Source organism: Lynx rufus, unplaced genomic scaffold (assembly GCF_022079265.1).
Source record: "Lynx rufus isolate CCGP_SWC_20201006 ecotype Redwood Valley unplaced genomic scaffold, mLynRuf1.p SCAF_7, whole genome shotgun sequence".
Lineage (NCBI taxonomy): Eukaryota > Metazoa > Chordata > Mammalia > Carnivora > Felidae > Lynx > Lynx rufus.
In genome coordinates, this window is record NW_025814889.1 from 12,136,152 (window position 1) to 12,149,355 (window position 13,204).

The following is a 13,204-nucleotide window of genomic DNA, read 5'->3' on the forward strand; positions in this document are numbered from 1 at the left end:
CTTTGTCCTTGAATTGAAGAATATCATGTAACATTGTTTTAATGGGCCTCAGTATTATAAAAATGTTGTCTTGGGGCGCCTGGGTGGCGCAGTTGGTTAAGCATCCGACTTCAGCCAGGTCACGATCTCGCGGTCCGTGAGTTTGAGCCCCGCGTCAGGCTCTGGGCTGATGGCTCAGAGCCTGGAGCCTGTTTCCGATTCTGTGTCTCCCTCTCTCTCTGCCCCTCCCCCGTTCATGCTCTGTCTCTCTCTGTCCCAAAAATAAATAAACGTTGAAAAAAAAAATTAAAAAAAAAAAATGTTGTCTTGTAGTTAATGGCTTTGAAGTAACATTTAGGCGGTTCACCGCTATTATTTCCTGCCTTGCCTTATGGGAAGGGTTTTTTTTCCATTCAAATATTTTTCCATTGGCTTTTCAAATACTGTAAATCAGTAGTTAACAACCCATTGGGCATAGTTGCTTCCAATGCCTCACATTTTGGATTGCTCCTTTATTATCCTGAAATAAAATTCTTGGATAATATAAATTACCTAACTAGAAACTTCAAGGATATCAGTATAATATCCTACGTATAATGTGAAAAGGGGCGGGGGGTTATATTAAAAATATATGTATTTTGTTATATAAATGTGTAGGCACAACTATCCCAGGAAAAATAATGAAGTAGAAGTAGTCGGAGGGGTGGATGATAAATGTAAATGAAACAAGTAGAAATGAAGACTCTCGGTGTGGTCTTTTGGTCGCTTAAATACCATGGGTCTGTTTCTTTGACTGTGTGTGTGTGTGTGTGTGTGTGTTTAAGCCGTGAATAACCCAGGAACCTTTAGAAGATAAACTACAGTTGTTCTTCTATATACAGAAGAGTTGTCCGGTTGTATTCTTGGAATATTCAATGGATATCTGAACCATGCACAAATACTGTAGTGTTCTTAAATTTTTTTAAATTTTTTTTTTTTAATTTTTTTTTCAATGTTTTTTTATTTATTTTTGGGACAGAGAGAGACAGAGCATGAACGGGGGAGGGGCAGAGAGAGAGGGAGACACAGAATCGGAAACAGGCTCCAGGCTCTGAGCCATCAGCCCAGAGCCCGACGCGGGGCTCGAACCCATGGACCGCGAGACCGTGACCTGGCTGAAGTCGGACGCTTAACCGACTGCGCCACCCAGGCGCCCCTTTAATTATTTTTTTAATGTTTATTTTTGAGAGAGAGTCAGAGTGTGAGTGGGTAGAGAGAGAGAGGGAGACAAAATCCAAAGCAGGCTCCAGGCTCTGAGCTGTCAGCACAGTGCCCAACATGGGGCTCAAACTTATGAACCATGAGATCATGACCTGAGCTGAAGTCAGATGCTTAACCAACTGAGCCACCCAGGTGCCCCTATTGTAGAGTTGTTTATAAAGCAGTTAGGTTTGAGAGTTATAACTGGGTTTTTCATCCACATGGGTGCCGTCTAGAATAGTCAGAAGAATCCCTTGATGTAGAGGGACTGTTGTGCACCACAGGTATAGCATCCCTGGTCCCTGCAAGTAGCAGAGTAGGAATCACTGGGGTAACAAAAAAAAGTACTCCCACCAGTTTTCACAGTGTCCTCATGGGGACAGTTTCTGTCCTTATTTAGTGTCAGTACTCTGAATACTCCGCTCTTTTGATAAACTACTGACTAACGAGACAGTTAAATATCCCACCATTCTACTAGACCTGAAACGTGGTCCGGAGAGATGCTAGAGCCAGCCCAGGAAGGCTGCAGAGCTGAGCTCTTTGCCTCTGTGGCCACCAACGGCCTTGGGCCCTGTGCAGCTGCTCCAGCTGCAGAGCTGTGACCACATTCTGCTGTAAATCTCTCTCTGCCCTCCTGCCTACTCCCTGTTAGTCCAAACAACCAGGGATTACTCTGGCCAAGTGCTTGGTCTGGAAAATAGTATTGAATAGACTGGGCTGTCAAGTGGGGAGGCACTGAATACCTTACATAGCTTGAGTCTATATTGGAACGGTAGAAATAATTCTCTTTTGGTTTACATTTGACATGTTCTGTTTCTTAGTCATGGATGCTTTCCCACTGTTTTCTGGAAAATTAAGAGCTTGTGTGTACTTTTGATTGTCTTTTGGTTTGCAGTTCATTGAGGTCTTATCAGATGTCCTCATAATGGTTAGCTTGGCTTTTCAGTTTTTATTATTACTGAACTGGTGCCTTGAGTATGTGTTGGATTTGGTACAAGGTCTTCTGTGTGCCTTGTCATTCCAGGCAGAGGCTGAGCTGCAGGAACGCTATTTTGAGCCACTGGTGAAAAAAGAACAAATGGAAGAAAAGATGAGAAGCATCAGAGAAGTGAAATGTCGAGTAGTAACATGCAAGACGGTGAGTGGGGGAGATGGTTCTAACCTTGGGCTCTGTTTTGAGCTGCTGTGACTCAGCAGAACATAGAGAGATTGTGGGATATGGGACCATGTCTTGTGACCAGAGTCCTGCCTGGGTCATTTCATTAGATTGGAAACCAAACTGCTCACAACAGCCAAGGGCCTGGCTGCCTGCCGACTTGGCCTCCTGGCTCTGGTGGCAGAGCATTGGTGGTGACAGTCTTCTCTCATCTGACCTCAGTTCCTGGTTTTACAGACGAGCCTCTAACTTCTCTTCCCCTTTGTCCATCGAACCCCATTTATTCTTCCATGTCCTTCTCAAGTTTCTAGCACACCCTCAGTCCACAGTTCAGTCCTGGGACCTTGCCTGAACGATGTCCTTTGGCATTACATGTTATGACCAACTATTACTGCCTCGTTCTACTCAGGGCTTAACCTACTAAATTGAATTTGAAGGCAAAGTGTAAATTGCATTATATTCTTTGTAGAATTTTTACCCTTAGTCTCTTAGAAAACGATAAATCCCCTGTCCTTCAACATTAATAAAATAGGACCAAAAAAAGTTCTTGCAGAACAGTATCCTGCCATCAGCACTCACTTTATACCACTTAGCTAATCCCCCTCGTAAGCACTTATAAGAGGAGAAAGAGACTTAATTCATCCAGTACGATTTTCTCTATCCCTTTTCAAACCGTAGACTCTGCTTTACATTTAGGGGACAGCCCTGAACCAGCTGTCACCAAAAGGCAGGGCTTCCTTGAGAAAGTTCAGAATAAGTGAAGGCTTTAGCTCAGGTAACAACTTTTACTCTGAGAAAACAGCAAACCTAGGGATATAGCTGGTGTGTTAGTTTTCTGTTGCTTCCCTGACAAATAACCACTAACTTGATAGTTTAAACAACACAGCTTTATTATCTTGCATTTCTGTCAGCCAGAAGTCTCTGTGGGTCTCACGGAGCTAAAATCCAGGTGTGGCAGGACTGCATTCCTTCTGGAGGTTCTAGGGGAGGATCTGTTACCTGGCCTTTCCCAGCTTCTAGATCCCACCCGTGTTCTTTGGCTTGCAACCCCTTCCTCCATCTTCAGAGCCCCCCAGTCACATCCTCTGACCTCCTCCCTGTGGATTCCCACCTTCACTTTTAAAAGCCCTTGTGATTCCATTGGGCCCACCTGAAAATCCAGGATCGATTCCCAATCTTACGGTCAACGACCCTGATCCACCTTTGCCGTGTAACCTGACGTGCCCACGGGTTCCCCAGGGGTAGGGGGTGTATGTCTCAGGGGGGCGGTGCTGTTCTGCATACCACTCTGCTCTGCGCTTTCTGAGGCTCAGAACCAAAAGTCACTTATCTAGATTCTGATTACCAGAAATCACGTTGCTGTGTCCCAGCACCTGTTGTGATGTTCACCCACCAATTCCTTCTTTCTTTTTTTTTCTTTCTTTCTTTTTTTTTTTTTTTTTACATGTATCCTACAGTTCCATTTATACAAAGTACAAAGCCAGGCAGACCAGTGTTTGCTGTTTGAAAGCAGGGTAGTGATTACCCCTGGGGTGCGAGTGGAGCAGTGCCTAGACAGGGCACGGGGAGGGCTTCCCATGTGCTGGAGACATTCTGTTCCTTAGTCTCGATGCTGCTTGTTGTTCCCTATTCTCTTCAACACTTTTGAGGGTCAGAATTACAAGTGAGTGACTTCATATCTCTGTCTTGGTTTTGCTGCTTATGAAAGACGAATAGGAATAATCTTAAGTACTTCTCTGAGGCCTTTTAAGAAGAAACAAAAGGGCTACTGAAGAGGCCCCAGTGTCATCCTATAACCGAGCAACTGCAGTGAATTTAGGACAGACCCGATGAAGCTATTGAGAGGTTTCCACTGCTTTTGTTCTTCCCTTACTATTGTCTTGATGTTCCAGAAAGTTATTATGTACTTGATGCCTGACCAGCACTTGTGGCCAACAGGAGGGGAAGTGGCATCATTACGCGGGACTCCAGAAACCACAGGGGTCCTCATAACTAGTGGTTAAGGTGGTTTCTCTGCTCCCAGCTGTCTGGCTGGTGGTGAGAAAAGGGAAGTCCTCATGGAACAGATTGCCCTCCTAGCAGCTAGCCAGTTTCTCCTCCCAAGCTCCTGACCAGATGTGTGCCCTCCTGTTGGTTTCATGCAGTGTGCCTACACCCACTTCAAGCCTTTGGAGACCTGCGTCAGTGAGCAGCACGACTATCACTGGCATGACGGCCTGAAGAGGTTTTTCAAGTGTCCCTGTGGAAACAGAAGCATCTCCCTTGACAGGCTCCCCAAAAAGCACTGCAGGTAGGAGAATTGATTCTTGAACCTTTCTCCAGTTCCTTTGTGATGCCGTTCTACTGGAACATCGAACGATCCTTTTTGAGGTTCAGGCCTTATTTCTGTGCCTCATTGAGCTCCCAGCTATCCCTAAAATCTCTTGATGGGAAGGGACCCCACCTTCTTCGCTGCTCTATCCCTGCTACTTAGTACAATGCTCAGCCCACAGTGGGTACTCACAAATGTTTGTTCAGTGAAAGACAGAAGTCATTTCTCTGAAGGTACTACAGTTCCTGGGACAAGAACGAGGGAACCAGAACTGGGGTAGAACCCGAAAGCAATGAGCTAACTTTTGTGACCACTTTTGCCTGGGAGCATTGGCAGACTCTAGGCGGGCGGATGGGAAGCTGAGGGTCTGGGTCTTGCCTCGGTGGAAGACCACTAGCAGAACTGTTGATGGAGATTGGGGCTCTCCAAGAGTGGTTGGTATCTGTATCAGGATACCTGTGTTTGATTCCCTTTTACTTGTTGTTTTCAGAGCACTGATCTAAAGGACGATCCCACTCAGAAGTAGAATCCCTGATTAGGATCATGTTAAATGAATCAAATAGTTTTGTGGGGACTTATGGCTTTTATATATGAAGTCATCCATTTTTTAAGATCATGGAGTATCTTTCCATTTATTCATCTCCTCCTCTATGGCTTTTATTGATTTTTAAAATGGTCTCCACTGAGATGTTGAGTATTCTTAATTAATTCTTAGATGTGTCATAGTTTTCACTGATACTCTGAATGGCAACTTATTTCCCAGTATAGTTTCTAGTTGCTTGTTGTTGGTGTAGTGTTACTACTTTTTTTAGAAGTTGATCTTGACTCTGGCAAGCTTATCGAACTCTTATTCCAGTAATTTGTTGATTTCTCTACGTAGTTGATCATCCACAAATAAAGATGATTTTACCTATTTTGTTCCCATTCTTACACCCTCTGTCTCTTTCTTGATCGGGTTAGCCAGACCCCCAATACCATGTTAAATAGCAGTGATGATAGTGGGCTTCCATTTCTTGACTGACTTTGCATATTTTGGAAATTAACCTCTTGGCTGATAAATGGCTTGTAAACATTTTCTCCAGTGCTGTAGGCTGTCTTTTCATTTTGCTTCTTGTTAATTTCGCCGTGTAGAGGAAGCTTTCGCGTTTGATGTGGTCCTATTTATTGACTTTTGCTTTTGTTGCCTGAGGTTTTGGCATCATGTTAAAAAAAAATCATTGCCAAGACCAGTACCAATGAGCTTTTTCTACATTTTCTTCTAGGAGTTTTATGTCTTACGTTTAAGTATTTCATTCATTTCAAGTTAGTTTTTGTGAGGGAGGTGTGATAATGGTCCAATTTCATTGTTCTGTGTGAGTTTTTACCGCATCCCCAGCACTGTTTGTTGAAGAGACTATCCTTTCCCCATTGGGTATCCTTGGCCCCTTGTTGAATATTAGTTGAAACATTAATTAACTATATATATGGAAAGATCTGTGCTTTCTATTTTGTTTTATTGGCCGCTGTATCTATTTTTTGTGCCAGTACCGTATTATTTTTATTACTGTGGCTTTCTAGTATAGTTTGAAATCTGTAAGCATGATACCTCCATCTTTGTTCTTTTTTTCTCAGCATTGCTTTGGCTATTCAGGGTCTTCTGGGTCTCCACAAATACTAGGGTTGTTTCTTCTTTTTTTGAAAAATGCCTTTGGTATTTTGATGGGGATTGCATTAAATCTCTTGTACATGGCTTCGGGTAGTATGGCCATTATAACAATATTCACTTGTTCAGATCCATGAACTTAGGGTATCTCCATTCTTTTGTGTCTTCAGTTTCTTTCAGGAAAGTCTTGTAGATTTCCATTCACTTCCTTGGTTAAATTTATTACTAAGCCTTTAATTTTTTTTTTTTTTTTGATTCTATTGTGAATGGGATAGTTTTGTTTTTTTTTTTTAATTTCTTTTTCAGGTGTAAAGGAATGCAGTTGATTTCTGCTATGTTGATTGTATATCCTGCTGCCCTACTGAAATCATTGATTAATAACTCCAACAGTTTTTTGATCTCTGGGATTTTCTATATATATATAAGATTGTATCATCAGCAAAAAGCAACAATTTTACTTCTTTTCCAGTTTGGATGCTGTTTATTTCTTTGTCTTGCCTAATTCCTCTAGCTAAGACTTCCAGTGCTCTACTGAATAGGAGTGGTGAGAGTGGGCATCCTTGTCTTGTTCCTGATCTTAGAGGAAATGCTTTCATTTTATCACCGTTGAGTATAATGTTAGCTGTGAGTTTATGAGACCTTATTAACATTGAGGTATGTTCCTTCTACACCCAGTCTGTGAAGGATTTTTATCATGAAAGGGTGTTGTATTTTGTGAAAAGCTTCCTGTGTATCGAGATGATTATGTGATTTTTATTTTCATTTTATTAATGTGATATATTACATTTATTGATTTGCATATGTTGAACCCTCCTTGCATCACAGGGATAAATCCCACTTGGTTGTTGTATATAAATCCTTTTAATGTGTTCTTGAATATGATTTGCTAATGTTTTGTTGAGAATTTTTGCATCTGTATTCGTCAGAGATATTGTCTACCTTTTGATTTTCTTGTGGTATCCTTATCTGGTTTTGGCATCAAAGTGATGCTAGTTTCATAGTGTTTGGAACTATTCCTTCCTCCTCAATATTTTGAAAGTTTCAGGAGGATTAGTGTTAATTCTTTGAATGTTTGGTAGAATTATCCATTGAAGCCATCTGGTCCTGGAGTTTTCAGTGTTGGGAGGTTTTTTTTGATGACTGATTCAATGTCTTTATTCATTATTGGTCTGTTCAGATTTTCAGTTTCTTTTTCATTCAGTCTTAGTTTTCTAGAAATATATCTATTTCTTCTAGGTTGTGTAATTTGTTGGTATATAATCTTTCATAGATCTTTCATGATTCTGTTTCTTTTTTTTTTTTTCTTGTAATGTTTTTATTTATTTTTGAGAGAGAGAGGGAGAGAGAAAGAAAACACAAGCTGGGGAGGGGCAGAGAGAGAGGGAGGAGAGAGGATTTGAAGCAGGCTCTGAGCTGATAGCAGCAAGCCTGATGTGGGACTCAAACTCATGAACCGTGAGATCATGATCTGAGCTGAAGTCGGACACTCAACCAACTGAACCACCCAGGTGCCCCAATCCTGTGCATTTCTGTAGTATGTTTTAATTTTTTTTTTTAGGTTTATTCATTTTTGAAAGACAGAGAGAGACAGAGCACCCAGGGACGGGGTGGAGAGAGAGGGGGACACAGAATCTGAAGCAGGCTCCAGTCTCAGAGCTGTTAGCACAGAGCCCGACGCGGGGCTCGAACTCATGAACTGCAAGATCATGACCTGAGCCAAAGTCAGATGTTCAACCGACTGAGCCACCCAGGCGCCCCTGTAGTATGTTTTAATGTCTCCTCTTTGATTTCTAATTTTATTTGAGTCTTCTTTTTTTTCTTAGTCTAGCTAAAGGTTTGTCAATTTTGTTTATCTTTTCAAAGAATTAGCTTTTAATCTCTCTCTTTTCTATTGTTTTCTGGTCTCTATTTTCTTCTGATCTTTGTTACTTTCTTCCTTCTGCTAACTTTGGGCCTAGTTCTTTTTTTTTTTCTAACTCCTCAAGGTGTAAAATTCGGTTGTTTGAGATCTAATTTATTTATTTTTAATGTTTATTTATTTTGAGAGAGAGCGCATGCACCCGCACAAGTAGAGGGAGGGGCAGAGAGAGAGGACAGATAGAATCCCAAGCAGGCTCTATGCTGTCAGCACGGAGCCCAATGTGGACCTTGTTCCCACAAACCGTGAGATCATGACTGGAGCCAAAATCAAGAGTCGGACGCTTAACCAGCTGAGCCACCCAAGTGCCCCTGAGTGTATTATTTCTTTGCCTTTGATGACTTCCTGTTTGACCTAAGCGTTAGTAATGTTTAATTTTCAAATATATGGGATTGATTTTTAGCCATCTTTTTCTTTTTTTAAATTTCTGACTTTATTGGATCATCCTTAAAGGACAGAATTTGTATGATGAGTGTTTGGAATTTGAGGCAATTTTGAGATCACCTTCAGTCTTCCCAAGAATATCTCACGAGGATATTCTCGACACCTGTTTGTTTGCTTGTTTGTTTTTGGGTTTTGTCTAGTTCCTGGGACTGATACTTCACTCCACATTTCTCCAGGGCTGATTGAGGTTGGGGAGGGGACCCGGACCGCATGCTACTTAACTACCTTGTCAGGAGCTGCTTCATGAAATTGTTATGATCTGGGTGATGATTTTTTTTAAGTATTTATCTGTGTATTGATACTTGACTTCTGCCACATATTTTAATAGCAAGAGCTTATGTAAAACACTTGAGTATCAGAAAAATTCTGTTAATAAGCAGTAGGTACAACTCACAAATGGAAGAACAGGATGCTTTTTCATCCTGGGGTGCCTGGATGGCTCACTAGGATAAACGTCCAACTCTTGATTTTGGCTCAGGTTGTGTGATCTATCTCGCAAGTTCATGAGTTCAAGCCTTCAATCGGGCTCCACGCTGATAGTGCAGAGCCTGCTTGTGATTTTCTCTCTCTCTCTCTCTCTGTCTCTGTCTCTCTTTCTCTCTGCCTCTCTCCAGCTAGGGCACATTCTCTCTCTCTCTCTCTCTCTCTCTCTCTCTCTCTCTCTCTCAAAATAAACTTTTTTTTTAAGATGCTTTTTCATCCTCCGCGTGGTTGCTGTTAGTTTTGTAACAACTGTTTTTCTGGACTTTGTCTTGTCAATTCTTGATCTAGAGTAGAAGAGGGCAATCTTTTTCTGTCAAAGGCCAGATACTAAATGTTACATTTCATGAACCAGATGGTCTGTTTCATAACTACTCTACTAGGTGTTATAGCTCAAAAGCAACCACAGGTAATATAGAAGCAAAAGGACATGGCTGTGTTCAAATAAAATTTAATTGATAAAAACAGGTGGCAGGCTGGATTTGGTCCATGGGTTGTAATTTACCGACCCCTGACTAGAATTTTTTTATATATAATTTCGTCATTGATCTACTAGTAGTCTAGAAAATTTCTCTCAACAGATATTGAGGCAATCTTTAGACAGGGAAGGTGGTGGAGAGGCTTAGAGCCAAGGCCACTGGCATGCTGACTCTCAGGGCAGGAACAGAGTCTAGATTTTCAGGAGGAAGAATGGGGCAGGTATAGGGCAATCCCTATGCCCTAGAGCATCTCAAATCCAAGGGTACCGGAAGCCATATTTCCATGAGTTGATTGTATTTGTTTTGCCTGTTTCAGCAGAGTGAACTTTGTATAAAAATAAGTTTTCTTGGGGTGCCTGGGTGGCTCAGTCAGTTAAGCGTCTGACTTCAGCTCAGGTCATGATCTCACCACCTGTAGGTTCGAGCCCCATTTGGGGGCTGTGCTGACAGCTCAGAACTTGGAGCCTGCTTCAGATTCTGTGTGTGTGTGTGTGTGTGTGTGTGTGTGTGTGTGTGTGTGTGTGTCTCTCTCTCTCTCTCTCTCTCTCTCCCCCTTCCCCCACTTGCTGGCTCGCTCTCTCTCTCTCTCTCTCTCTCTCTCTCAAAAATAAATAAATATTTAAAAATATTTGTTTTAAATAAGTTTTCTCTGTAGTAGCCTCATCTGTTCTCATTATTTAAAAATATTTGTTTTAAATAAGTTTTCTCTGTAGTAGCCTCATCTGTTCTCAGAGTTGGGCTCCCTCACCATGTTAAAAAAATGAGAACAAGTGTCTCTAGGCCCTTTGAACAATAAGAGAGTACACATCTTTAGGTTTGAAAAAGGGGGAAGGATTGTCCAGACCAGAAGGACAATAAGAAGTTTCTTATCACAAACTTTTAGTTCCAGAAAAGGGGACGGGGAAAGCTCTAGACTGTATGGTGTCAGAAGGCTAGCTTCCTCTTCTGAGTCTCTTCCCGATGCCCATCAGGAGAAACCAAGCTTGTGCTCATCACCTGCAGTAAACATACGCTGTTCTCCTTTCATTTGATGTTCCATCTCTGAAAGCTCTAGCTTTTTATAGATTTGAAGGCTGTTTCTCAAATCTTCGGAGTGTGTATTTTCAATAGCTGTAGAACTTAGCCCATAATTATGAGTGTTACCTTGATCAGCTTGTTTGAATGGCAGATACTCTTCCTGTGAGTGCAGCGAACCCCATTGTCTCTATGTATCTGCCTGTGCCTCACCACTGAGTAAATCCAATCTTTTCTTGTTTCAGTAATTGTGGCCTCTTCAAATGGGAACGAGATGGAATGCTAAAGGTAGGTCATTTGCAAGGTGACCGATTTTAGTGACCCATGCAAATAATGTTGACCCATTTTTTTTTTTTTTTAACTAAACTGTTTTCATTTTTCCAGGAAAAAACGGGCCCAAAGATAGGAGGCGAAACCCTGTTACCAAGAGGAGAAGAACATGCCAAATTTCTGAATAGCCTTAAATAGCCCTAACTTCAAACAGGTACCCACGACCTATGTTACTTCTTGTGGGTCTGGAGGGGCAAGGGTGTTGGCTCTGTATCACCCAGGTTCTGATTGGCACAGTCCAAACATGTGTTACACCTACACGTTCTGCCTACCTATTTTGTTTCGGGTTGGCTTAACGCCAAATTTAACGCTGGCTTTTCATTGGTAATCAAAAAACCATCGTCTTCCCTGTTCTCACTACTGATGGCTCCATTCTTGCAAATTCTTTGCCCAGAAACTATGTGTCTTGTGTTATAGAGTGTCCAGTGTTGCTTCTTTACCGGAATAAGGTTCTAATATTTGCATCGATGCACAGAGGCAAAAGAATTAATTTAGCTTCCAGGCTTCAGTTTTCCCATCTGGAAAATGAGGGGACTTGGAGTAAATGATTTTGAAGTGTATCTTTCAGGACTCAAATTCTACAAATAATGTTTCCTAGAAAAAATAAATTATCTTTACCATATAGATAATTATAGTCACCATTGACATAGTCTTGATATATTGATATTAAGGCCAGGTTCCTTCTTTCATTTCTGTTGTTACCTCTTTCTTGTTTTTTCAAATTGATTAATTCACTGAATCATGTGGCATTTCATTCATATGTAGATGGTTCTCTGTGCTTTTACAATATTGTAGTACTCAAAACTATGGTTTTTAATGGCTCATTTAGAGTAGATTTTGTTTGTCCCATAAGCTTGAAACAGAGTTATGTATTTGAAGAAGGTCACAACTGAGTGGCTGCTGAGGACTTGAACTCCAGGCTGCTCCTTGAGCAATCCCCTTCCTATGAAAGACACACGGTCCTGTTTGAACCTAGGGTGCCATTAGAGTCCCCGTTCCCTTGTGTATGGTATATTGTACAGAAGTACTGTAATATTCTTGTAAAGGTTGATGGTGAGCTGAATGCCTTCCTTTTTTATGATTTGATTTTAATTTTTAAATAATTTAAAAATATCACTTAAATACTTCTCAGTTACTCTAGATCTTGGGGGAGCTTTCATTTGAGGTCTTTTGTGTGTATGCTTTCTTCAAGTATTCAGGGATAAGAAGGGGTGGGTGGGCCAGAAAGGGGACTTAGTTGCTTGCATTGTAGATACAATTCATCATTGAGATCAGTCTTTTAATACTATCCTTTTTATCAATGTATTAAATGCTTTTATATAAATCCAAAATATGTGTTTAATTTTTCCTTACTCAGCTGTTGGCAATATAGGGTTTATTATATATTCATAGGCCATCCAAACAGAGTTAAAACGCAGTGATCTAGATTAGCAAACAAAAATTGTACCTCACAGAAAAGTAGTTGATCTGAATGTCCTGTCACAGCAGATTGAGTTTCAACATTTTAAAATACTAACTTTTAAAAACATTACAAGTTGGGGAAGCCTGGGTGGCTTAGTCGGTTAAGCATCCAACTTTTGATTTCAGCTCAGGACTGTGTTAGTTCTCCAAATTTGTTCTTTTTTAAATTTGTTTTGGCAGTTCTAGGTCCTTTGCATTTCTGTGTAAATTTTAGAAGCAGCTTGTTGATTTCTACTCTAAAAACCCTTCCTGGAATTGGTATTATGACTGTTTAATCTGTGGATTGGTTTGGGGGAATTGCCATCTTAAGGCATTCTGTGAACATAATACATCTCTCCATTTATTTAGGTCTTTAATTTTTCTCAGCAATGTTTGGTAGTAATAGTGCCTGCCCCAGCCTGTGAATAACCAGTGTTATGGTTGGACTGGCTGTTGTGAATCCTATTACGATTGCAAGATGTCCTTCAGCAAGAACCATGAGCAACCTTTGAGAAAATAAAGGTTTGCTAATTATAAGACCTGGAAATTACATAGCACCCCTGGGGCCAAACAGCCAGGTCTTGGGTACAAGGAGCGCATGTGGGCAAGGGACTCCAAGGTCAAGGGTGGGGATCTAGGATTTCGTGGGCTCACACTTTACTGGTGAATTTAAAACATAAGAGCAGGATTTTAAAGTACTCGGAGAGAAAAATGAAGTGGTCAGTTAGAGACATAAACCAAAATCTCGAAAACAAAGGACTGTCCGTGAGAG

The 13,204-nt window shown here is 41.1% G+C and overlaps 1 protein-coding gene across 1 annotated transcript in view; it reads left to right on the forward strand.

Moving 5' to 3' along the window:
• MCM10 (minichromosome maintenance 10 replication initiation factor) overlaps positions 1 to 12,195 on the forward strand; it is a 37,447-nt gene extending 25,252 nt beyond the window's left edge. Inside the window, exons 17-20 of the mRNA XM_047067025.1 lie at positions 2,243 to 2,356; positions 4,519 to 4,664; positions 10,908 to 10,950; positions 11,047 to 12,195. Of these exons, the coding sequence (XP_046922981.1) occupies positions 2,243 to 2,356; positions 4,519 to 4,664; positions 10,908 to 10,950; positions 11,047 to 11,130 (387 nt within the window). The 3' untranslated portion in view covers positions 11,131 to 12,195. The remainder of the gene's footprint in view (positions 1 to 2,242; positions 2,357 to 4,518; positions 4,665 to 10,907; positions 10,951 to 11,046) is intronic.
• The last annotated feature ends 1,009 nt before the right edge of the window (positions 12,196 to 13,204 follow it).